This window comes from Amyelois transitella, chromosome 20 (assembly GCF_032362555.1).
Source record: "Amyelois transitella isolate CPQ chromosome 20, ilAmyTran1.1, whole genome shotgun sequence".
NCBI lineage: Eukaryota > Metazoa > Arthropoda > Insecta > Lepidoptera > Pyralidae > Amyelois > Amyelois transitella.
The window spans coordinates 6,132,927-6,158,470 of NC_083523.1; the positions used below are offsets into that span (position 1 = coordinate 6,132,927).

At 34.1% G+C, this 25,544-nt stretch overlaps 1 protein-coding gene and 1 non-coding gene across 5 annotated transcripts in view; both read right to left on the minus strand.

Annotated features, from left to right (window-relative positions):
• The window catches only part of LOC106131566 (klarsicht protein), a 281,119-nt gene that overhangs the window by 35,039 nt on the left and 220,536 nt on the right, over positions 1-25,544 (minus strand). For all 4 annotated transcript variants that reach the window (XM_060950064.1, XM_060950063.1, XM_013330689.2 and 1 more), the window contains 2 exons: positions 2,437-2,607; positions 742-894 (listed from right to left, as the gene is read on the minus strand). In XM_060950064.1, the coding sequence (XP_060806047.1) occupies positions 742-894; positions 2,437-2,607 (324 nt within the window). The remainder of the gene's footprint in view (positions 1-741; positions 895-2,436; positions 2,608-25,544) is intronic.
• Positions 16,034-16,172, minus strand: LOC132903008 (U4 spliceosomal RNA). Its single transcript, XR_009657297.1, has one exon. It is a non-coding gene; the product is annotated as a U4 spliceosomal RNA (small nuclear RNA).

The window sequence follows — 25,544 nt, forward strand, 5'->3', positions numbered from 1 at the left end:
AATTGGCATGCAGCACTATATAAACGAAACGGTCGAGAAGTGGTCAAAAATTGCGGGTACAATATATAATTTTATTGAACGATTGTAGGTAGGTATTTTGGATACAAAAACTGCAACCTTCAACGTCGAACAGTGTTAGTTCCGATTCGTAACATGTCAATGATTCATCAGAAATTCAAGGTAATTTCTTGGCAATACCATCCTTCTGCTGAGTTATTTACTGCGACCCCTCTTAAATTTCTCTCTTAGGAACTCTTAGGAAACATACCTCAGAGGCTCAGTTGTCTGCGTCTACCATTTACTAAGGTCCGAAGTCCGCATCGGCCGAGCCGTGGTTGAAACCCGTCCCCTTGTCATTGTCGCTTGTGTCCTTAACTGAAGCACCTAGTATATCCTTCCTCGCAACCTCTTTAGTTGCGGAAGCAGCCAGCATTCTAGCATTTTCTTTACTAAGTATACACACATTTTATATTTGCCGTGCGGTTACGGCACCAATACAAAAAGAATAGGACCACTCCATCTCTTTCCCATGGATGTCGTAAAAGGCGACTAAGGGATAGGCTTACAAACTTGGGATTCTTTTTGAGGCGATGGGCTAGCAACCTGTCACTATTTGAATCTCAATTCTATCATTAAGCCAAATAGCTGAAAGTGGCCATTCAGTCTTTTTCAAGACTGGTGGCTCTGTCTACCCCGCAAGGGATATAGACGTGACCATATGTATGTATGTAGTATACACACCTCAGAGGCGGATTGTCGGCTGTCGACTGAACGTTGTCTTCGTCTACCATTGACTGGTGTCCGTTGCCTCGGGGATCCGCGCCGGCTGAGTCGTGGTTGCTTTAGCGCCGGTTCGTCGTCACTGTCGCTTGCAACTTCCACTGAAGCCCCGCCCTGTTAATAATAATATTAATTTTATTTCATGTACCTTTTGATAACGAGAAAATCCTTAACTGATATCAAAATTTACATACAGCGTACTAAGAATAAGTTACACCAAATATTTTATCCTCATACCAAGCACAGAACATACTTTGACTGACTGACTTGTATTGACTTTACAAAAAAAAAAAATGAATTTGCAATCCTGTGTTAATCTCCAAAAAATCCAGTTTAAAAAACAAAATGGTGTTTCAAAGCTTTTAGTCTGCGATCTGGATATTATATAAAAGTTATATAAATTATAACAAGATTTATAAAAGTGACCATCGCTTAACAAAACTATTCATGGTCATGCATTGTTTTCAATTTGAGTAAAGCCCATGAGACAGCGTTTTATTCATATAATCTATGGTCAAATTTATTCATTTACAGATATGGATTTAACTACAATACTCGTTTATCCCACATTTCGTTATTAAATTTAGTGTGTACTAAAATAATCTTTTGTTAAACCTTCACAGTAAAATTCTATTCACAGATTAATTTACGACCAATAAATGTCTTTTGAAAAATCGTAATATAATTAATGTCCCTGAGTAAGTCTACCCTAAAATCGAGTTATGCCAAAGTAAACTTACAATAAATTAGGTCAAATAATTTCCTAGCAACCACATACCCTAAAGAATGTACGCGTGCCACCCTTTCACAATTGACATTTATAATAGTTCTATAAATAAAAAAAATGAGGTTTCACGCGACTGATTTGAAGATGCATAAGGGCGAAATGTAATTGCTCTTTTTATGGCATTTTCTAATAGAAGGGTTAATAATTGTAGTGTGGGGAGTTGAACAATTTTCTTCGCCACTTGGGGTCATGTTTGCAAACAGCTCCGGGTAGTTGATTGGCCTATTGTGATTGGTGGGAACTCTGTGGGATACCGCGAATTTGTGTTAATGTGCCAGGGAGGGGAGGACTGTCGAATCGTTTATGGTTGACGCTTAATAAGATTTGTGGTTTAGGCAAATGTCGTCACTACGTTTGTGGCTGACCGACTGAACTTTAATCATACTAACATAACGTTTGTAAGTATGTATTTCTTTCACGCAATCAACTGAACGGAGTAAGATATAATTTTCATCATTTCATATAAAAATGCTATTAAGTACACGTGAGCGTAATAAAAAAGGCAAAATTCGAAAATTTGTGTGTAAAATAAATTCTAATTATACCGATTACTTAATAACCAACTGAACTTAACCTTTCATTCCGAAAAAATTAAGAACAACATTGGTGAAAATCCTAGACGGCTTTATAAAGTAAACGGCCTCTATGGCGCAGTGGTAGTGTCATCACTAATCATGCCCTGGGCGGCATTCGAACCCGGCCAGGCCTGGGTCTTAGATGTTTATCCTATATAAGTATTTATTGTAAAATAAAGTATCTCGTAAAGCGAACTTAGTTCTAAGCTAACTTAATTTCTATAATCCGTCCCTGTAAATAACATTTCCATAACGATTTAATGTAAAGCTCGTTGAACAAAACCAACACCCCACCTGATTCTCAATCCTCGTCAGACACGCCTCCAGATGACACTGCCACTCGATCGCCCTCAGGTACAGGAGATGCCAGCGCCTCTCTAGCGCGCGCGCAGCGTCAGCGCCATTGCACAGCCGCACCACCGAGCTCACGATCCTACCATGGCATTCCACGTCGCGTTGTAATACCTGCAAGAGGTAAACATTTTTAGAATTGTGAAGTATGTATTTACATAGATACATACATATGGTTACGTCTATATCCCTTGCGGGGTAGACAGAGCCAACAGTCTTGAAAAGACTGAATGGCCACGTTCAGCTATTTGGCTTAATGATAGAATTGAGATTCAACTAGTGACAGGTTGCTAGCCCATCGCCTAAAAAAGAATCCCAACTTTGTAAGCCCATCCCTTAGTCGCCTTTTACGACATCCATGGGAAAGAGATGGAGTGGTCCTATTATTTTTTGTATTGGTGCCGGGAACCACACGGCACTTATATGCATAGAATCATGTCTTTATCCCTTAAGAGGTAAACAGAACCATCAGTCTTGTAAAAGCTGAAATGCCACATTCAACTGTTGACATTCAAATAGTGACAGGTTACTAGCTTATTGCCTAAAAATAGAATCCAAAGTTTATTGGATGGTTAAGATTACACACCTATCACATGCTGATGGGATAAACAGAGACAATAGCCGTAAGTCTCGAAGAATATACACAAAGTATGATGGCTTAGAGATGTCATTAAGATTCAGGTGGTGAAATGTTGATGTTTCCGTCCTCTATGAGTAGAATATTTTTTTTTATAGCAATCATATTAATGGATATATGTTAACATTATTTGACATATTTATCAAAGGAAAAGATAAATCAATTCATAGCTGAAATTACTCTTCATGCTTCTGCGTTTGTACTGGAGAGGAGTCGTCTTAGATCACGATTCAGAAGTGGGTAAGACAATGAAATGTTTAAGACATCCGACTCAGAATCTGTTAACATATGAACCTAAAACGGCTTGGAACACATTATTCTACTTAAAGTGTGGAGAATCACAGGGCACGGCCAAAATAATAGAATAACAGTACATCTCTTTTTTTTGCGGAGTTAGTATACAAATGAGCTTAGGTAGGATTTTGGTAATTCCTTTCATAAGAAGAATTTCAATGCCAAGCAGGCGGCCGAACTTATAAACAAGTTTGTAACTCAACAACATAAATGACAGGCGAAAAAAGTATGGATAGAAAGTCGGACCTTATCAATATCAATCATAATTGGCTCTTTCATGCAGACCACACACTACGCATACGGTAGTTGAGATAATTTATCACCGTTGCAATCAGACAGACAGACAAACATGATCCGTTTGACATTGCAGCTTGAATGAACCGAACGTGGTCTCGTCCGTGTTTCTACACAAGAATGTAATTAGATGATTAGGTTAAATTAGTCAATTGTTTAAATATGTTTTCTAGGAGAAAAATAGAAATAACATAAATATGTAATAATGAACAGATTCTCTGTGTCCAAACTTCTATGAACATAATGAGAAGTTCAACCTCTCTGTGTACTGCGTTGATAGATATACGGAACCTACTGGCCAGTTACAAAATGGAATTAATTTTTATCAAAGAATGTTTATGATAAAATTCAAAATCAATATTATGTTCAAGTGCTTTATAAGATCATCATTATTATTTATATCGTTGTTAAAAGTGAATGCATTAATACAGTTTATTTTTTTTTTCAAATCTCGTTTTACACGGGCGTACTCTAGTAGTTAGTAAGTAATATTTTTATTTTAACATTTAATATCGATACAATTAGGTTGCCTTAGTTAAGTTCTTTTTGGATACTTATTAGTTGTGTAAAAGGCATGAAATAAAAAGAAACAATAAGAATACGAAAGAGAGTATGCGGATGTTTTCAACCCAAATATTATCAGAGGAAGACATTGTTACGAAACATTAATCAACACCGGAATCTTAAAAGGAATCTGTTTCGACGTGAAAAAATATAATTTGAGTACATACAATACACCGCGTAGCACCAACCAATCAAATTCAACAATAGACGTTGACACAAGAATCCAAAGCCATTTAGTGGAAGGAGAATTTAAAAAAAATATAGTTATTAAAAAAGCGAACAAAGGGCGGGAACGTGCTTCGCTTGTTGGGCACGCGCATTCGTCTATAACCAGTCAATAGGTAATACGGTATTTTAATAACAAAACACAAAGAGAACAAAACAATAATTGCAAGAAGGAAATTTTCCTGTCGATTGTTCATTTGCTATGACAGTTTCACCGGAGAAATTCTTAATTGATCGGCAAATGTTTCGAAACGGTGCTGATTAAACCTTTGGACTTCAGCGCAGAAATATTATCAGAGAAAGTTTTTTGCGTTGCATGTGGGTTGACCTTTATGCTGAGGTTTTTACATGTGTATGTTAAATCATCATTATAAGAGGTTCGATAGGTAACGATCAAGAATCAAAAGGAGACCGACTGGCGAAAATTATGTAAGATATCTTATGTTTTGACATAACAAAGAAAAATAATGTCATTGAAATATTGCAACGAAAGAAGTTTTATATCTAACTTTCTGGTATATTCTAGATCAATTCAAATCTTTATCAATGAAATGCGTGTCAATCAACACTTAATTATAACAAAAGTGGTACAGATCAGTGCATCACGCATAATAAGCCGCGTTCACACCTGCACACTGATGCAATCTCGGCTTCATCAGCATAAACAATGCCGGGAACCATGCAGCTGCAATGTTTCTTGCCAGTTGAGCAATGCATTTAAATATTATAAAGGAGATGATAACTATCTTACAAGATCTGTCCTTTGCCGACGCCGAACCTTTTGGATCAAATGATGAAATAGAATCGCACTCCAAAACAAAAATTTAATTATCATGAAAGGAAGCAAACTATTGGGCATTTAATGAAAAAACTCATTCATTCGTTCAGTGATCACGAAATCATAAAAACTTTTAAACCAATAAAAATTAAATTTGGCAGGAAGGTAGATTGTAACTAGGAGACGTCCGTTGCCGGGGAAGGGGATGGAAGTTTTTCGTATTACGCAGGCGAAGGTACGGTCGATCTTTATTTGGCTATATCTACCTTTATGCAAATTTCAGAAAACAAATCGATGAAAATATATAATTTCGCGCCGGATAAATAATAATGTCGATATTGAACGTAGCGGATCTACATACTCTTCAATATTATTAGAAACATTGCTTTAATCCCGATTTAACCATCAATATTCATGAGTAAAACTATTTAGATTACATTTTAGAAAATACGAGTACCTTGTTGACGGTGAAAGTTTCATCATACGCTATCATTAAAATGTATGGTTTATTGATTTTCAGACATGTTCATGATTATGTATTGACAAACATTAAATTGTCATTTATATCCAATGTTCTCACGGCATAACCGAAACTATGAAGCGAAATAAAAACATAAATGGAAATAATAATTATCAAGTTAATAGGAAATAGACGTATAAAATGTAAATAGTTTCTATGAAGCGTCGGCGTTAACGACCGTTGAAAACAGTTGGCGATCAATTCTCAGTAAATTACACTTTTATCTGTTTAATAATCTCTAATATTTCTGTGATTATCACCTTCACACGCAATACGACTATCACACGAATGTTATACAAGTATCTAGTTAGAGAAATGTAGCAATTGCCTCGAAATGACTAACTGCAGGGGTCCAATCAAAGTAAAAGAGTATGCGTAAATTACACATGACGTATATTATGTCATTACACGTGTTAATAACGGTCATGTACCCGAAAATTCAGAAGTTACACAATCGTAAAATCGAACAGTCACTCTATTCAACAGTCCATTGTCCAAACAACAATTTATGTACGCCATTCTCATTGGTATCCTACAAAGCAATTGCATCATAACCTCAAGCCGATGGTATCTTTTACGACCTTGATAGTTCAATGGTCTATACGAGAGGAAATCTCATCAAAACATGACCCTCATTCAAAAGATCCGATCGTAATTTAAATGGCTAATCGAGGAAGATCTTTGGAGGAGATTGGATGCAGTCAAGATGCTTTTGTCATTCAAATGTAACGCATCAGAGTTGTACACTGACATTTGAAGTGGTATGTTTCATCATGCTGATGTTAACAACTGTCATGTCTATTTATACTGAAAATACCTTTTTTTTCTTTCTTTACTCTTACGCCTACGTCTACTAAGGACGTAAAAATCGGCGATTTTCTTATGTGAATTATGGAAATATTTTCTTTTTTGTATGCCGAAGTAATAAACTGCCACTAGAGATTTATTTGTATCAATTTCGGAGCCAAAAAGTTCAACAATATTACGAAGTTTGAAACAAACCAAAGTAAAATTTGCTCCGCTTTAGTCAAGTCTCAACAGGTTGTCTAATTATATTTGATGGACAGCGATGATATGTCCTACTTTGTTTGTAAAAGACCTGTAAATTAGGTTAAAGCTGTCTGATTTAATGTAATCATGGAATTAAATTACAATCATGAAGATATTTTCAAATACCTGATAGATAATGATAATTAGATACACAAGAAGCGAACAAATATTTACGAATTACGAAACATTATTTTGCATAATAACAAATATACGCTTGCATCAATAAATTAATTTCTTATACTTACAATAATAAACAATAGAATTTTAGAGTTAATATACATAAACATTTAGATGAAATCGATGTACGTTAAATACCACGAGGTCTAGAGTCAAGGCTGAGTAAAGGATCTAATGATGTCGCCGTGGCATTTATTCGAGATTTATTTCGTGATATGCCGACTTGGAACGTGATATATACGTTTCAGTATCGATGAAAAGATCTTTAACACTCATTTTAAACTAAGTGTGTGTTCCAAAATGTATGAAAGGAACGTTTCAAAACTTTTATCTTTTGAAGTATTTTGAAATTATTTTCCCATGAAGCATTATCATAAGAATTTTGTCTTAACGAATCTACAGTAAAAGTTTATAAGATTGCGAGTAAGTAAATAAAACTACAAAGTTACTTGTATTACAAACTTTATTCGATTCATTGTAGCAAGAGTAATACTCAATATTCAAATAGATTTACTGGTGCCTTCCAAATATCATGTCTAGCTTAAATGATTACTTTAACTTAAATAGTAAAACGTTTGTCAATAGTAGATTCGGCTGCTGAAAATCTCAAAGGTTTATTCAAAGCTGTTTTTGAAATAGCAGATGCAGCAATCAACAATAGCGATTCGAGTGAAGCAGAAGTCGTGTATCGTGAACAATTTGTTCAATAGTGTTACGCAAAGCGAGAAGCTTGAGGTAAGTACAATCAACAGCATGTACCCAAATCCACTGCAAATTCACCTCTATTACCGAGTTATTTAGGGTTACATGTAGGGTATCCTAATATGCAGTTGGCTGTACAGCACTTGGGGAAGTCACGACTACATTAAACTTTTTGTTAACACCTCGCCTCACACGTTCACTAAATCTTTTGAGATTACTTTTTATATAGAGATGTTATTATTTTGAACTTAACAAATGTGAATTGCGTTTACTATTATCTCGTATGAATAAAACAGAATCTCTTTAAGTCTTTCTTTGTTTTTTTTAATATTGATAGATTTTATATGTATAGTGACTCATTTTTACGAAGAACATTAAGGCCTAATTTGAACACCGCAAAGAGCTTGTAAGAGATATAAGAGAAATCCTTTATTATTCGTATGGATTCATCATACATATGTATTATACGTAAAAGCCATACAATAGACAAATTTATCAAACCAGCTCCATACTACGTTCTAGTTCCTTTCATTATGGAAACTAATCAGTTATTACTGTTCATCTGTAACGAATGAATCAACAATTATTTCCACAATGCGATTGTCTGTCTGTTTACAATCGCAAGTTTCGTAATCTTAATGCTTCAACCTCAATGCTGACCCCGAAATTAGTATTTTAACATAACAATTGACAGCTGTAACGAGAATGTATCTTTTTTTTAAATATCGTAACATCAAACGTAATTTGCTCTAAGACAAGATAATTGAAGTCTTTGGATTTGCAGTTGTTATAATTAAGAGAATGTGCATAGAACCGACGCGAGATATTATCTGTAATTATTTTCAGAGGCTGAATACGGATGTAGAATTTATATTGCAATATTTTTTGTATTATTATTAATAAAATAATGCGGAATGCATTGTCAAATCTTGAACAAATTACTTTAAATTAGGAATATGTCATCATGTTAAAACTGCAGAGATGTTATGCAAACGGTACACATCAATCGAAGTTACACGAAAAGCTAACTTTCGAGAATCATACGATGTTTACATTGTGCCGATTAGCTGTAGTATGACTAATAACTTCAGTGTTAATATACCAATTTCACATTTTGTTATAGTTTTATTTTGGTATATCAGGCCATATACCACCTATTTTGTTAACTAATGTTTTTCTCTTATTTTAGGAAATTAACAGGTTCATTAATTAAATCCAATCATTCAATTAATTAACTTTGATACAAAAATATAATCTTCTTTGTTATTATGTGACTGAAGCTAATGTAGATCCTTAGTTTAACATTGACAACAATTCTAATTGAAGAAAAGTAAATCAGTTAAAGCGTCTCCGTGCGAATATTGCTAATTCGGGGGTTGCATCTTTATCTCCAAGGTTTAAAGTCAATATTGCAACTGCAGTCATCAGGTTTACGTCAAGGTCCGTCGATCGGCGCATACCGCTGGAGTCATCGTCCGCCGCCTACGGATTTAGCCGAAGCGCCGACGAAAATAGCCGAATGTTCAGAAAACATGCATTTGCCCGCGTTTCAGCAATGTTTAGATGAGGTACGCCTTGCCACCGCCGGTCATGGACGGAATAAATCATGAGCGGAAACCCTTCCATCATCGCCTTACGTAAGAGGTTACAAATGGAAGTAACCCTATTTACAGACGTTGCACTACTAACCGACAAACATAGCTAGACTTCATAAACTATCTTTTATCAGCTTATCAGTAGAATTATATTCCAGAGCATATTATATCACTTTATCTGCGGAAATCAGATCAGATTTTTCATGGAAATCTTGCGCGGTTGCTGTTTAATAAAGTCCAGCAATGTCAGTTGATGATTGATCAAAGAAGTACAAAGATGGCGATACTTGATTGGCTTTGACAACACATCATATCAATCAAACTTGCGAAAGACGATGCTCAAATCACTGAACACAAAAAAAATGTTGTTACGTTACAAACTTGACCAAATTGTTCACGGCGATTCCGGATGAGTCTAAATTCGTTTCGAATATAAAAAAAGTACAATTGTTATACCATAAGCATTGTGAATTCGTGACTGCACGTGAGAAATTGATTTCAAGGCCGCAGTTTTGGAGACACGGAAGACGGAACAACAAAATTTACCATCAGAAGTTTGGTAATGATAATTGGACAAATTATTATCTCAAGTTTCTACGATGAACAAAATGATGTGACATTTTTCGTATCTAACAGTAAAGGCTATGATTATAATTGACTAAGAAGAAAGAATTAATCTGAGGATGCATAACTTAAACCTGATAAGGAACCGGCAGATGGATCAAGCGATGTTAAACACCGTTACATTATGGGTTATTTGTCGTAAAAGGAAGAACGGATGTATGACCGGTATGTTCAAGATACCGCGCAATTTCCAGGTATTTACTTCGGATATTTACAATTTACTGTTAATCCAGAACGGCATATTGAGTAGGGCGTACGACTGGGTACTACCAGTATAATACCTCTTGAAATAGTGAATGTAAATTTACAAATAAATAGGTATTAATAACCTATTTACTTTCTTTGTTACTGCTACTGATTGAGGATGCTCTTTTAGGCGATGGGCTAGCAACCTGTCACTATTTGAATCTCAAGTCTATCATCGAGCCAAAAAGCTGAACGTGGCCTGTCAGTCTTTTCAAGACTGTTGGCTCTGTCTAGCCCGCAAGGGATATAGACGTGACTATATGTATATGTATGCTACTGATTGATCATATCAATCTCACTTAACCTTTGTCGCATAAATGTAGTTATCAGTAATTATATTTTTAATAATTTTGTGCGTCCCATTAATAGATAACTGAAAAAATTATACGCCTTATAAATTTAAATTAGAAAACAGGCCCTTCAAAGGTTTTAATGATAAGAACGTCTTGCAATCTATCACTACTAGGATTTTTTTAAATTAGGTAGGTGAGTTTACATACTCTAATAAGGGCAAATAGAAAATAAAATCCGTGGCGACGGCTAAACACGCCACAAAAATGTATAATCGCGTAAGCAAAGTTTCCAGTGAATGATAACAACCTCCGACACAACATCATCAGAGTTGTTATGAGCATAGTTTTCTGGGCGTGACACCCAGCTTGGCAAAATATCTTCTTTCGTCACTGACGGTCAGGTCCAAATCTTCACTCATACTCAGTCTACAGAATCAATGGCAGAGCTATAAATCTTACAGATACGAACATATGGCATTTCTCCATACAGCGACAGTATGCACATGTCAACAGTTACTTTATTTGGTAAGACCGGTGCCGAAAAGGTCTTGAATGTACCGGTGTAACGTCTCATTTACGATCGTACTGCATTTTATTCATGTAAACTATATGCTGTGGAAAGCACGTTTTAATAAATAACTCCAAATATATTTACTGCCCTATTACGTTTATGGATTTCACTAATATGCAACTAAACAAGGAAGAGTGAGATCCACAAGATCCAATTATTATAGAATTATAACAATACTATAAGTTTTTGGTAAATTTTGTTCTGTGAGTATAAGAAAAATTAAAGCCTGCACAATATGAATAGCTATTTAATCATTAAAAAATAATTTCACCGATCTAGATAATAACTGTGATACTGCTGATATAAAAATAATTAATTAAAAAAAGGGATATACAAGAGAGACATAATCTGTTAACAAAATTAACTTTCCCTTAACTGTAGTCAACTAATTGATAATTCATCTATCGCCTAAGGATGTAAACGTAATAAAATTACCGATACTAAACCCACGCGACAACCTGAACTAGCTGTTGACTCGTTTCGGAAGCTACTAGGATATTCAAATAGCTATAATTACGAGACTCGATCGGTATCTTAATATTAATAACCAGGAACATAGTAAATATAAAATTTCCGAAACCACAGCAATATTATAAATCCATGTGAATGCTTTCCACTTTTCAGGAACTTTATAAGAAGACATGGCGTATAACAAAGAGCAGCATTTCCCTAAGTCGAAACTACGAGTATTTTACAATTGTGTTTTCTGTTTGTTCGTTTATTTGTAAATTATTTATTGTACATATTTAATTTCATTTTACTCGTAACAATTTTAAGTGTGCGAAAATTTCAAACAAATGCTGATGTGGTCAAGAATTGTATTTGTAGTTAAATTTTCGGTTAGTGAGCGTTCTGTTATTTTAAAAATGTGAAAGTCAATTTATTTGTTTCTCTTTATAAAATACTATTAATCGATTTAATCCGACACTGCGTATAAATAGATACAAGATGAAGACTGTTGGGTATTGCATAGAAAATAGTCTCCGATATTCTCATAGACTGGCACTGTTGTATCATAGATCAAACAGAATAATTTCATATTGCATAAAATGTGTAATATGAATAACAAATGACCTACCAGATGGTTAGGTTGTGTTCAATTAACTTAAAACAGCTAGTGATCAGTAAATTAAAGATATCGCGTGGGACAAATTGAACCATGTTATAGATATAATATCCTCGGAACCATCGATATTTTGTGTTGCATGATCGTTAGAGGAATATTAATTTCATGGCCTGGTTGGTTTTAAAATCAACTTGGGTGGTTTCGAACAGACATAAACATTTTGTCGATAGAACTCTCATTATCTTACATCCTGTCTGTCTATTTCAATGTATCTTTTATTTACTGTGCAGTTTTGAACGAGGTTTTATAAAGGAAAAGGACTCAATTCTAACTTTCTTTATAATAGATTATCAAGTTAAGGATTTCCAAAATTCTTATAGAAGGAAATAGCTACAAGGGTTAAACTATTTATTCACAAAAAAATTAACCATGAATTGGTTAATTTTTTTGTATAAGAAACAACTAAGTAAACGTCTTGGAAAAATGTTTTTAACCAGAGTATAAAAACTCATGAATTACTACAAATGGCGGCGTTATTACAACCCTTAATTGCAATGCTGGCACTAATGATAATGACGGTATGAGAATCTGTGCTAATTCACCCCAATTAACCAGTAAACACTGTGAGAACCAGGGCCATACAGACAAACACATAACGGGACGAAACACAGCATAGTTGAAGTCAGGTTCTATATGGAGTTGTTCAATCAATAATGTTTAGTGTTCGTACGAGTAGGTCACATCTAGAAATAATTCGATATCGCTTAATCTGTGGACAGTGTTTAGTTATTTTGGATTCAATGATTTTTTAAATGTCCAATTAAATTAATTATAAATAAAATAAATTCATATTGACCGAAAAAGCCACGGCTTCCACGAGTATAAAAGCCATAATGTGAGGTATCGTGTGTACAGCACTACAGTTGCCAAGATGTTCATAAAGAAGTCTCATCCCACCTATGTAATTAGGTCTTTCAAGCATCCAAAAATCATAGATCGCCTCCTAATTTGCCATTGTTACCTTTAAAAGTAGAAAGTTAGAAACCTCGGGTTTTTTTTACTACGCTTTTATTAGCTTGGGTTGTATGTATGTATGTATGTATGTATGTAGGTATGTATGTATGTATGTATGTAACGGAATCTTTGACCTTAATTTTCACTGGTTTCTAAACGTCTGATCAACTTGGAACTTTGCACACGTATTAAGGACCGATGACAATGCAATATTTTGATAAGAGTTTCTCATTATCCTTATTAAAACTGCCAGGATTAATAAATTCATTTTTAGATCCTTCGTAGAAGAGTAAGAGAGACAGAGCTAGCAATTTCCATACAAGAAACCGAGAAGTTCTGACGTATAAGGAGTCCAAAAAAAATGTAATATATTTCCATATAATGTTACTATTAACCTGAGGCTTTTTTATTTCATCGCATCGCTCCATTTAGAATTACCATTAGTAACAATAGTAGAATTAGTTGAATATTTTAAAACAATAAAAAATATATCCTACTACTATTATAAAGGCGAAAGTTTGTATGGATGTTTGTTACTCTTTCACGCAAAAACTACTGAACCGATTACCATGAAATTTGGTATGTAGGTAGCTGAAGACCCAGAATAACACATAGGCTACTTTTTATCCCAGAGTTCCCGCGGGATTGATAGGGTTTCCATGCGGACGAAGTCGCGGGTGGCCTCTATAAGTAATAAAACAAAAGTAATAAATGAAAATTTAACAATTAAATTTACAATAATACAAGAATAAAGTTACTACCTACAGAACTTTGCGATATTTAATACGTATTTAACATATTAATGCAATTCTTGAATTAACATTAGGTATCTTTTGCCTATTTATAATAGCAACACTGTAATACTCGTTTGGAAAATGAGTGACAGTTTATTTATGTCAAATAAGTTTTGCAGACTTGCAGTAAGTTTTGAAATCGATTCGAACACCTGTAAACTTTCTTTCTGTTTTTTTTTACCGGTGCCTGTGTTTTACCTATTTGCACTTTGTTTTGTGCTGATAACTTGTCGTTATTTGGAGTTTGGAATCTCCCGTTGAGTCGAGCTTTGTTCTTCCGGATATTCGTGTGATTTTATCATCTGAGATTGGACTCTGACTGTGTTCACTGTGTTGTGCAGATATTTTGAGATAGGACTCCTGTAAAAAGTACCTGATTATTTGAGATAGGAGTCCCAAGTTTGTGTTTGTTTTTGTGAAAGACAGATTTTACAACAAAAGTGCCACGATGTCTTCAGATAAACATTGTTGCGTTCCTGGTTGTAAAGGCATTGGAGGTATGTTTGAAATATTTTTGTTCCTGTATCAATCTGCCTCTTAATCTTGTGGTTTGATTCCTGGCAAGGCCACAATCGAAAATTATTATGTTTGCTGGATAGTCAAAAATCTTATTAACAGTGATTTATCACTATAAAATTCTTTTCAACTGGGTTTAACAATCATCATACATACATACATACATATAATCACGTCTATATCCCTTGCGGGGTAGACAGAGCCAACAGTCTTGTAAAGACTGATAGGCCACCTTCAGCTATTTGGCTTTAAGATAGAATTATGATTCAAATAGTGACAGGTTGCTAGCCCATCGCCTAAAAAAGAATCATGATGATGAGAATATTATGAGATTTAATCCAATCAGGCCACATATAACTTTAAGAAAGTTAGTTGTGAAAATCGCCGGCGATGGGGGCATGGTTGCGAAAGTCTTTTCTAGTAAGATAGTTATACTAGAAGTGTTAACTTCCAAAAAATAATTGTATAAAAAAACTAAAAAACTACCCGTTTTATTGCTAATGAATAATAATGGTGAATGGAGCTTTGCATGCCTTTATGAGCAGTCAGAAACTATCCAAAAAGTTTCGACTGGCTGTGCACAGGGGCGTGTTGGTCCCGACATTAATGTATGGGAGTGAAAGTTGGGTATGGCAAAAGAAGCACGAAAGCAGAATAAATGCAGTGGAAATGAGAGCGTTAAGGAGTATGTTGGGTGTGAAATTGAGTGACCGGATAAGGAACAGCGTGATAAGGGAATGTTGTGATGTGAAAGAAGATGTAGTTACAGGAATAGAAAAGGGTATGTTGAGATGGTTCGGTCATGTGGAGAGGATGAATGAAAACAGGTTGACTAAGCAGATATACAAGGAGAGTGTGGAGGGAAAGGTCGGGGTGGGAAGACCTAGACGAACATATCTTGATCAAATTAAGGACGTCCTGGTGAAGGGTCAGGTCAAAAGTGCCCGAAACCACCGAGCTTGCATGAAGAGAGTTATGAATGTGGATGAAGCAAAGGAAGTATGCAGGGATCGTGGCAAGTGGAAAGAGGTAGTCTCTGCCTACCCCTCCGGGAAAGAGGCGTGAGTTTATGTATGTATGTATGTATGTTTATTGCTAATCGAACTAAAAAATAGAAAATAAATAATAGTTTAAAAAAAACTAAAAAACTATGCTTTTATTGCTAATCAAACTAAAAAATAGAAAATAAAAATTAATGACAAAGGAATTCAGTAGTAGCAAGTCGAACAATCAGTTATAGTCAGTTGTAGTAGTAATTACCTCGGATTAAAATTATAACAAAATTAAATTTATTAACAAAACAATTTAAATCGGAGTAAAAAGCGTGGGGTGCATTTTACTTCATTTTCATAACTCTCTTGTCATAAATATTTGCTAATAGAATGATTTTAATATTTACTACATCAGGCACCCCACGTTTTTTACTCAGATTTAAATTGTTTTGTTAATAAATTTAATTTTGTTATAATTTTAATCCGAGGTAATTACTACTACAACTGACTATAACTGATTGTTCGACTTGCTACTACTGAATTCCTTTGTCATTAATTTTTATTTTCTATTTTTTTTATGATTATCAGGCCATTACAGCCGTTCAAAAATTGCCATAGCGGACGGTATTTCACGTCCACAAGGCGGGGTATTGGTAAAGTTTTCAACTAGCAATAATCGCACCTCGGATTAACCTCATTGGTTACGATATTGCCTCTGCGCAAAGTTAACTTCAACGTCGGAACCAAAAGTACTTGAGTTTTGGCGAGAACACAACTATAGCGCGTTTCAACTTGAATGAGCGCCATCTAGCGGAAAATGAAGGCTTGGTAGTTTTAGTAGCGAAATGGATTGGAATTGATGTTTGTTATTTTAAAAACGAAGTCCCTTTATATACGTACATCATTAGAAAATTATTTTTGCATGTTATATAAAATATCATCGAATAGTTTTTAAGTTGCAAAATTTTATAATTATCAACTATTTGTTCCATGACAATAAATGGTTTGAGCGTGATCTATAGGTGTAGAAGAATTTTTTAATACATAAATATTAACAAAATACACTACACTATTCTGTAACTGTATTCAAAGCCGAACAAAGTAGAAAAAAGATAACGAAATAGACATTGAAACAATTAAAAATAAAATTCCCATAGTAATGATCAGTAGTTAAAATCAGAATTTTACGAGCTCAGTCAAGCAATAGCTGGTATAAATAGCACAACAGCGTTATAAATTAAAGATGCTAGCAGATATGATACACGACGTAATTTTTTAAATATTTACACATTTTATTTACACAATTAACATTTACAGACTTAATAATATAATTGATTGACAGCAGCCCAAATCCCTGGCTTTAGAAAATTTAAATTTGGTATGTAGGTTCTTTATGCGGTCTAGTGCACTGAGAGGATTCCCTAAACTCCAGCGGGAATAGAAATTAATGAGATTTTTGTACATTCGCGGACTTACGCATGCTTACTCTAGGAATACTATATCAAGACTTTTCTATTGTGAGAATTTGTAGTTTGTAAGTAAGCTTTATTGGATTTTGAGCGACTAACTGTATTCATGCCATCTAATTTGTAGAAGCGTAACAAACAGACAAACATATTGCTCGTAATTAAATAATAAATAAATAAATAAATAGTAACTAAAATATTAGTATGAAATTATGCATATTAGTATGAATTTAGAATTTATTGTGCCTTATAAGTACAACATGTTTCCACAATTTAGTTCACTTTAAAATTAGTCGCTATGGCCAGTGTGACTTTCAAATCATATTAGCATGGACAGATAAATAGTTATAAAATTGCAATTAGATTGCATCCTTATGAACTGCCCCTGTTCTGTAGTCTTGATATTTTATAGATCCGACTCTGCAATTAGGTATTTACAAGACCATTCAATTACTTCGTAAATTGGTTTTTGGATCGAAACGATACACCAGTCGAAAAGTGAAATTGTTTTCACCGCGGTAATCAGTCATAACCATGTTTTGGTTCCAGTCAATCAATTTACCTTGTGAACATTAGAATAGTAGGAAATGATGATGAGGCTTATGTAAAAAATGAACAGAGTGCACATGTATACAAAATTATAGTAACAGACTGTCGAGAAATCGTTAGCAATGATGGCGAAGGTAAGGCATGACGAATCACTGAAATGTAACCCGGTATCAACAGGTCACAACTTTGACGTAATCTGCTATCCATAACAAGTATCTGTATTAGGTAAATGTAATGAGGCATGTCGGAGCGGAACTGTGAAATCGGCGATCGTGGTGTTATCGAGTGATCGGTGATCGCCCTTTGTTTGTGATCGCCTTGGGCAACCTGGATTATTGCGCAAATAGAAATAATGGTCGGATGATTGAAAATATACCTGACATTAAGAGTAACGTGAGATATATTATACCTAATCATGGCTCTTTCCCTGAGGCTAAGACAGACACTACATGTTACCACCTGCAACGAGAGATTTATCTATCTTTTACTACCTCGTAGTTTAAGGATACTTTTAAACTGACCTTTCTTCCGAACGTTCCTGGGTTTAGGTAAGATACGCGAAATGTAAAAGAAGATTGCGCATATCCTACATCCACAAGACAAATGTTTTGCTGTATTCAAAGCGGATGATCAATAGATGTTTCAAGATGAAATAAAAATTATTCTAAAACAGATTTAAAGAATGCAAGTAAAACTTAACAATTACAAATCATTTACATGTTTGAGCACTCAGAAGCCTCGTTTGCAGTAATTCCTCGCCACCGCAAGTTTAGTAAACTTGCGAAATTTTCGTGACTCATCTGCGGAACCTTGCAAGATCGTGACATCCTTCGAAGATCCCTTTGTGAAGTGAAGGGCTATAACAATATGTATTTCAAGTGGTAACTTAGCACCATCTGTTTCACTTCGCCATATGTTTTATCTGAATAAATACTTGTATGTAAAGATTTTACAGAACCTGCTTATTACTTCAATAAAATCTTTATATATTTAGAATTTCTTTCAGTTACAGTAACAGTCAAAGGAATTCTGATCCAAAAATTAATAAGAAAGTAGCCAAATGTGGAAGCATATTTTTTATAAATTGTTTAGAGTTGATCCAGAAAGGTGTCCTTCAAAAGTTCCTATTCGACATCTCGGATTTTGCTGATGAAAAACTTGCTCTTTTTCAGATAAAGTGACCTCATTCTCGTCACGTTCATCGACCACCGATTAAAATAACAATGACCCATTACATTATAGCTGTAGGTCGTTATAACAATAAACAAATAAGGTATTGTTTGAACGAAAACCTTATTACTTCATTTTGGAAACGACTACATGATTGAAGAATGACCCGTCTAATACTTGCAGAGGGATGTTTGGAATTTACTACACGGGATTCTTAATAAACCTTGATTGATCAAAGCTAACAATGACAGATACTCAGTTGATAAAAAGGAAATAGAAGGGTCTGATAGTGAGGAGAAACAGTTTCTAAAGAATCACGTGATTTACCGTGGAAATCGCCAGTAACTTATTATGCTAAAAAAGGAGGTAATTAACAAATCTATTGTTGCATTTAGTTTTTAAAGTGGTTTGATAGGATTAAAATTGGAAACAAGAGATTATGTTTTGAACCTTTATATGAAATCTATTGCTGCAAGATACAATTAAGAAAACTAAGATTAGATAAGAAACAAATGTGTCCATTTCTACAGCAGAACAACACAATCAATAAGCCTTTCTCCTTTCATGAGAGTGAAACTGTAACTCCGTGAACCTGCAATCAGAGCACAATGCTTGCAATCTCGGCAAATCACAGTAATAACTTGCATATGAGCTATGCAGGTCTCTATATTAAGCCTAACTTTACATTGATCAAGTTGTAAAATTAGAATATTTCGCCATGATGCCCTTTAATCCAAAATATATTTTTCAAAGACATATATTAAAGTTCTTCATTTAGGTGATGAGCTAGCTTGAACTTGTCAATGTCCGAATGTCAATGCCATATTTAAACCGTTCCAGCTGAACGTAGCGTGTCTTTCTTCTTCGAGACTGTGTTAGACAACTCGTTCAAAACACTCGCCTAATGTAGAACATTTAATAGACGAAATCGCAGCATTCACAGTCGTAATTTCCTGAATGCAAATTATTTCGTCGACTGCAATAATGATTGTTTGTTGATTTGTTTTTGAAATTGATATTGCCTCGGCATCAACTTTTGCTTATGTTTGACCATTAGCAAGTACTGATGAGATGAATAGGCGCAATCTTGCACGACCCGAGCGTAACCATTGGTTTTCATGAAGATTTAATTAAATACAGTTCTAAAGCTAAATAAAAATATTTAACTAATCAATTAAAAACCAGTGCCTGCTAAATTGCTTGCAGTAGGTAACTGCGTAGTCAAAACATCAATAAAAGATAAACAAAGGTAATGCATTTGGGCTGAAGCACGTGCAAGCATCGCATGCGCAGCTGCGCATTGTGCAACGACCCTCCGTACGGTCATAACTTCGACAAAATCGAAACATATCAATATGTACTTACTTAGCTTATTGTGTTATTAATTTAGCAAGCCAGCTGTGCTCGTCAAGAACGATTCAATATAAGACCAACGTTGTTTTAATAAATCAAACCTAATTGGAGACTCTGAATACAGTTTCCATTAATCAGTGACTAATTTCATGAATGATAAATACAAATTATGAATTGACTAATAAGCCAATAGTCTGTATGAGTAATACAATAGAATAGGGAGAACAATAACTTATGGTAACAACACAAACAATATTACACAACGTAATAAACATACTTAAGACAATTCTATGACTGTCTTACAATGGTATTGATTATAAAAAGGAAATTCGTGCACATGAGAAAAGGTTTGTGTTTTCTTTTATAGAAATCAATAATTGATCGAAGTATAAATAAAATAAAAATCAGTTAAATTTATGAAAAAGTTATCTTAAAGAAAATAATAAGTTCTTTGCAACACCGTACATAACATAAGACCATAACTTTTCACTCGTAATGGCTTCATTGAAGTAAATCGTTATGAATATAAAAAGTGTGCATTACAATAGTCAAAAGCAACGACCTGAGCCAATCTGATAAGCTTGATAGTCCGCATCGAAATATTTTTCTTTATTACTTCTGCTATTGAAAAAAGAAAATAATCACAATTGAAAAGCATGTGAATATTACGAGTATGCAACAATAGAAATATCCTTACAATCCTCGCCAGTCATTAATATCTTGCTGAAGAGTTATTTACCTGAAACAAAAAAATTAAACCATTAGCATCACATAAAAATTACCTCTATTTTCATTGTAATAATTGACAAACGGGAAGTTCAAGAAGCAAAGATATCAATTGCATGCATTTCCATTGCTGGACTTATTTTATTAGGAACCACAGTTAATAGTTTACATGCATATAAACTAAGAGGTGTAAATGGAACAGGGAATTAAATTAGAAAATGTTTCTTGACTGCATTGGAATCTGTTGATCAAATTATAAAGAACATAAATGCATTGTAAGTGTGCATGAAATAACGTTGTTGCTTGTAGAGTTCATTTGCAAGTAAACAATTCCAGTTCACATTGGGTTGTAGAAATGCTTTGAAAACAAAGTATGCTTTGTAATTCTCGAGTGTTGCATTGTTTTTCATTATTAAAAATTGTAATTATATTTTGAAAAGTTTGTGAATTTACACAATTATTGTGTTGTGTATATACAACACAAAAGTGGTTACTCCATTATTTCGGGTTTGAAATATAATGTGGGAAATCATTACCGAATGTGTTTACAATTATAATTCCTAAAAAGAGAAAATTACACAAATATAACCATTGAAAACAAAATCATGTAATGACGATTAAACTGTAGCGTATAATCGATCATCAGTAGTATATCAAATTATCACATCATACGAATGATAAATCACGAGATCTGACACCAATGACAGTTATCATGAAGAAACGGTGATGTTCTCACAAGAAATGCAAAACGGCCGCGTCTGACCACAGCATGATGATATTATACAACCAGTTATTATGTCCATTGCGGTTGGTACCATCGGTAAATTGCAAAAGGATGGAAAATGTAGCGTAGAAAAGCATAAGGTCAGTTATGGGAATGATTTCAAAATTTTCATGGATAAGAATGATGTGATGTCGTAGGTAATTTATCTTTTAACAAAAATACACGCTATGTTCTCTTCCGTATTCGATAAAACTTACTTTTAAGTATATACATACATACATAAAATCACGCCTCTTTCCCGGAGGGGTAGGCAGAGACTACCTCTTTCCACTTGCCACGATCTCTGCATACTTCCTTCACTTCATCCACATTCATAACTCTCTTCATGCAAGCTCGGCGGTTTCGGGTACTTTTGATCTGACCCTTTACCAGGACGTCCTTAATTTGATCAAGATACGTTCGTCTATATTTATAAGTAGGTATATATGTAAACCATATAGCTGTGAAACTCCAATGTAACGTTTGTCTCACTAACGTTGTTAATTCTTGTTTGAGACACAAATCATTATATTCACCGAATTGTAGCGAATAAATATAATTGTATCTCTTATATTTTAAATTTCTCGTGTCACAATGTTCGTTCCCGTACTCCTCCAAAACGGCTTGACCGATTCTCATGAAATTTTGTGAGCACATTGAGTACGATACAAATATAAGTTAACAAACATTTATATATTTTGAAATGACCTTTGTAACAACCTTCGTAGGAAACCGACGGGAAACTGTAATTTGCGCTCGTAACTGTCAGAAACTGACGAACAAAGAGTAAATCATTATAATTAAAGTAGACGTAACGCTGGTATATACATATGAAGCAAATCGTAATTGGTTATTTGGGCTACAAGACCTTGGATGTTATTTAAGACAATCAAAATAAGTCTGGTATAAAACTTCCAAATGGGTCTCTTATTTCATATATAGCATTAATTATAATATTTTATATTTCGTCATGGGTATTTTATATGCGCATGTTAACGACAAAAAAAACCCTCGAAAAATTACAATACCTACTAATGAAAACCCGAAATATCATATTCATACATTTGCGATAGCTGAAAGCTTATTAGTATAATTGAGTCATAATTACATTTTATATTTTATATCATCTAAGTTCATTTTATATCATCAGGACGCCAGAAGCGTACGTTGTATTTATTTCATGACTTAAATTTTATTGATCAATAAGACTTGTTAAATGAATCTTGACCAATTTTTATATGTATCAATTGGCCCTTTATATGTTTCAAATTGGTAAGTAAGATTTGTAATAGCTGTTCGATTTGTGGTCTGACCTCAATTTTTATTTACGAGCTTTACGAATGAAATGTTTATGACTTTATCTCAAGTTCAACTCAATCAACAAAATGTATAAGTGTTTTAAATGAGAAGAAAAATTTCTAGTTATTCATTAGAATGTTTTGAAATATAAAAGTCATTGTTATTTTTTGTCAAGAAACAAGAAAACATCACATGCTGATTTCAAGACACGACCTCTTCGAAGATGATAATTGTAATATAAGACGAACACATAAAAGAATTATCACACACACACACACACACACACACCTACACAAAAATCTTTAGTACGGTCGTTCAACTTTCTGAAATACAATTAAATTCAATCAGTATCTGCCCACATAAAACTACAAATGAGTTTACGGTCTCCACAAATCTTTGTATTAACGTCCCACACTATTATAGTTCTTCATTCATCATCGTATGATATAAGTTAATACTAGAAGTGTCTGATCAAAAATTTACCGACAAAAAGAGTTCTTCGTAACATTTTATAATAAAAATAGACATTCAAATAGAAAATCTTACGTATTTTATTGGTCTAAGCTATTTATTTATTTATATTTTCCTTACGTTACAGAGTATTAATATTTGCCCAGTTGCAACAATAGTCAACTCAAACAAATTTTTGTACATAATAAAATATATTTTTGAAAGATTATGGATGTTTAATAATTACTGTTCAAATTGTCTCAACTAAATCTTGTACGTTATCCAATATAAAATTGGTGACAACAAGAGGTCCACTTCCTGTAGCTATAAATCCAAAAGAAAGAAGTCAATAGTCGTAGTAGTCTTAGCGTGAGGTTGATATAAAAATAGTAAACATCGTAACAACGAAAGTGAATATGTGTCACACACCATTAGCATTACAAATGACTGAACTCCGAAACGTGTTTCCCAAACCTGTCGTAATTGATATGGGGTACAGAAAATATGGGTCCGAAGGCGGAATGGTTTACAATTGGTTTATGGATTAACCAAACTGGTGAAGCGAAATAACTTTATTCTTGTAATCAACGCCATATTTTCATTGAACCTGATGCAGATTAATCAAGTGGAAAAGGCAAGTATCCCACTTCTGATGAATAAATTTCCAAACCATTGAAATTTTGTGTTACCCTTTCCTGATACGGAGGAAAACTAAAACGAAATACTACGATATAATATTTATTTTTAGTTTTTATATTATTATTATTGGCATTAGGATAAACTGCAATAAAGCTGTACGTTAGGTGGTCATTTATAATGTTTATTGTTCTATTGGAAATAAAGAGGGGCGTGGAAGCAATTACTTGTAAAGTTAATGTCGAGGCAGCTATTTGGGGTCAGCTACCAAGTATGTTTGCAATGACAACATCATGTTCTTTTATGAGCAACTAGCTTTGCTACCTTTGCTTATAACATTCTTTCTAGAGCAAAAATTGCAAAAAATTTATCTACAAAAAAAAATCTGTGTATAAAAATAAACTTACTGAATGATATGTTACTCATGTTATAATGGTGCTCACATGTCAAGTTTTGTATATGTTGGTGATAAACTTACATACATATATACCTATTCAGTTAATTTGACAGGTCATTTTGGTCATTATAACGGAAGCATTGTCTTATTTGTGGGCAAGTCGGATACAACCTCTAATTTTGCAACTCTTGTATCCATTTTAAAGATTTAGTGGTTTCCTACTGTAGCACTAGTGGGCGTGACCGTGATTCTAAATCATGGAGCCACTTACAGTCCCGAAGACAAATTGAGTCATTTTGTCTACTTCAACGTCTATCTAACACCCGACCAGGATCCTAAGACCTCAAACTTTAATATACATTTTGTAGACAGAGGTCTTTTTATACTGGAAATATCTGCTAAACAACTCGATTCCTACACCTGAGGGTTGGTACAATAGATTTATTTTACGAGGGTAATTCTAGGAAATATCAGCAAAAAGTTTCTATTACATTCTAAGTATAATGATTGTAGTACATGTTCGGCTATAAATGGTACGGAAACTTTATAGAATAGGATACAGTAATAGTGTTGATGTTTTTCATTTGAACAAAGTGCTATTTTATATAGATTCTTACAACATCTATTAAGCTCGCTCCGTGTAAAAACTTGACTTACGCTCAATATCGCTTATCCAGAATCATGGTCAAAATGTGCACCCCGAGTTTCTCTCCAGAGAGGTTAAACTGTAACAGGGATTAACTTTTGGATGAAAATTTGCTCAGTATTTTTGGTCTTTTACAAACAACGTTCCGTTTTAGTTCAAGTATTGCAAAAAAATGAATTCTATTTGTGAAGAATATTTGTGCCAAACAAGTGGTCACTTCAGTTGAAGCAAAGGAGTTCCAATCAAATCAACAAGGAAACTTCTTAAATATCCGCAACAAGAATGAGATCATCAACAAATCGTGACTCATACGGTATCTATTAATTTATTTCAACCACTTCTAGTGCCGATGCCATTGACCTATTTGCAAGGACGGCAAGCGATTGTAACAAAGACGAAGCAATTTAAATAACCAGTTTAGATTATTCGTTACTAGTTACTACTCAGGGAAAGGGAAACTAGGCTGATCCTAATGTTGATTATTCAAGCGCGGAAATACTACTCAGACCTACCGATAACAGTAATTCAATCCTTATTGCTATCTAGATAGTAACACGAATAATTTGAAAAGCACGAACTTAGATAGCAAATGTCGATACGATCGAACAAATTTAATAGCTTGCTTGGTAGTTGAAGTGATGAAA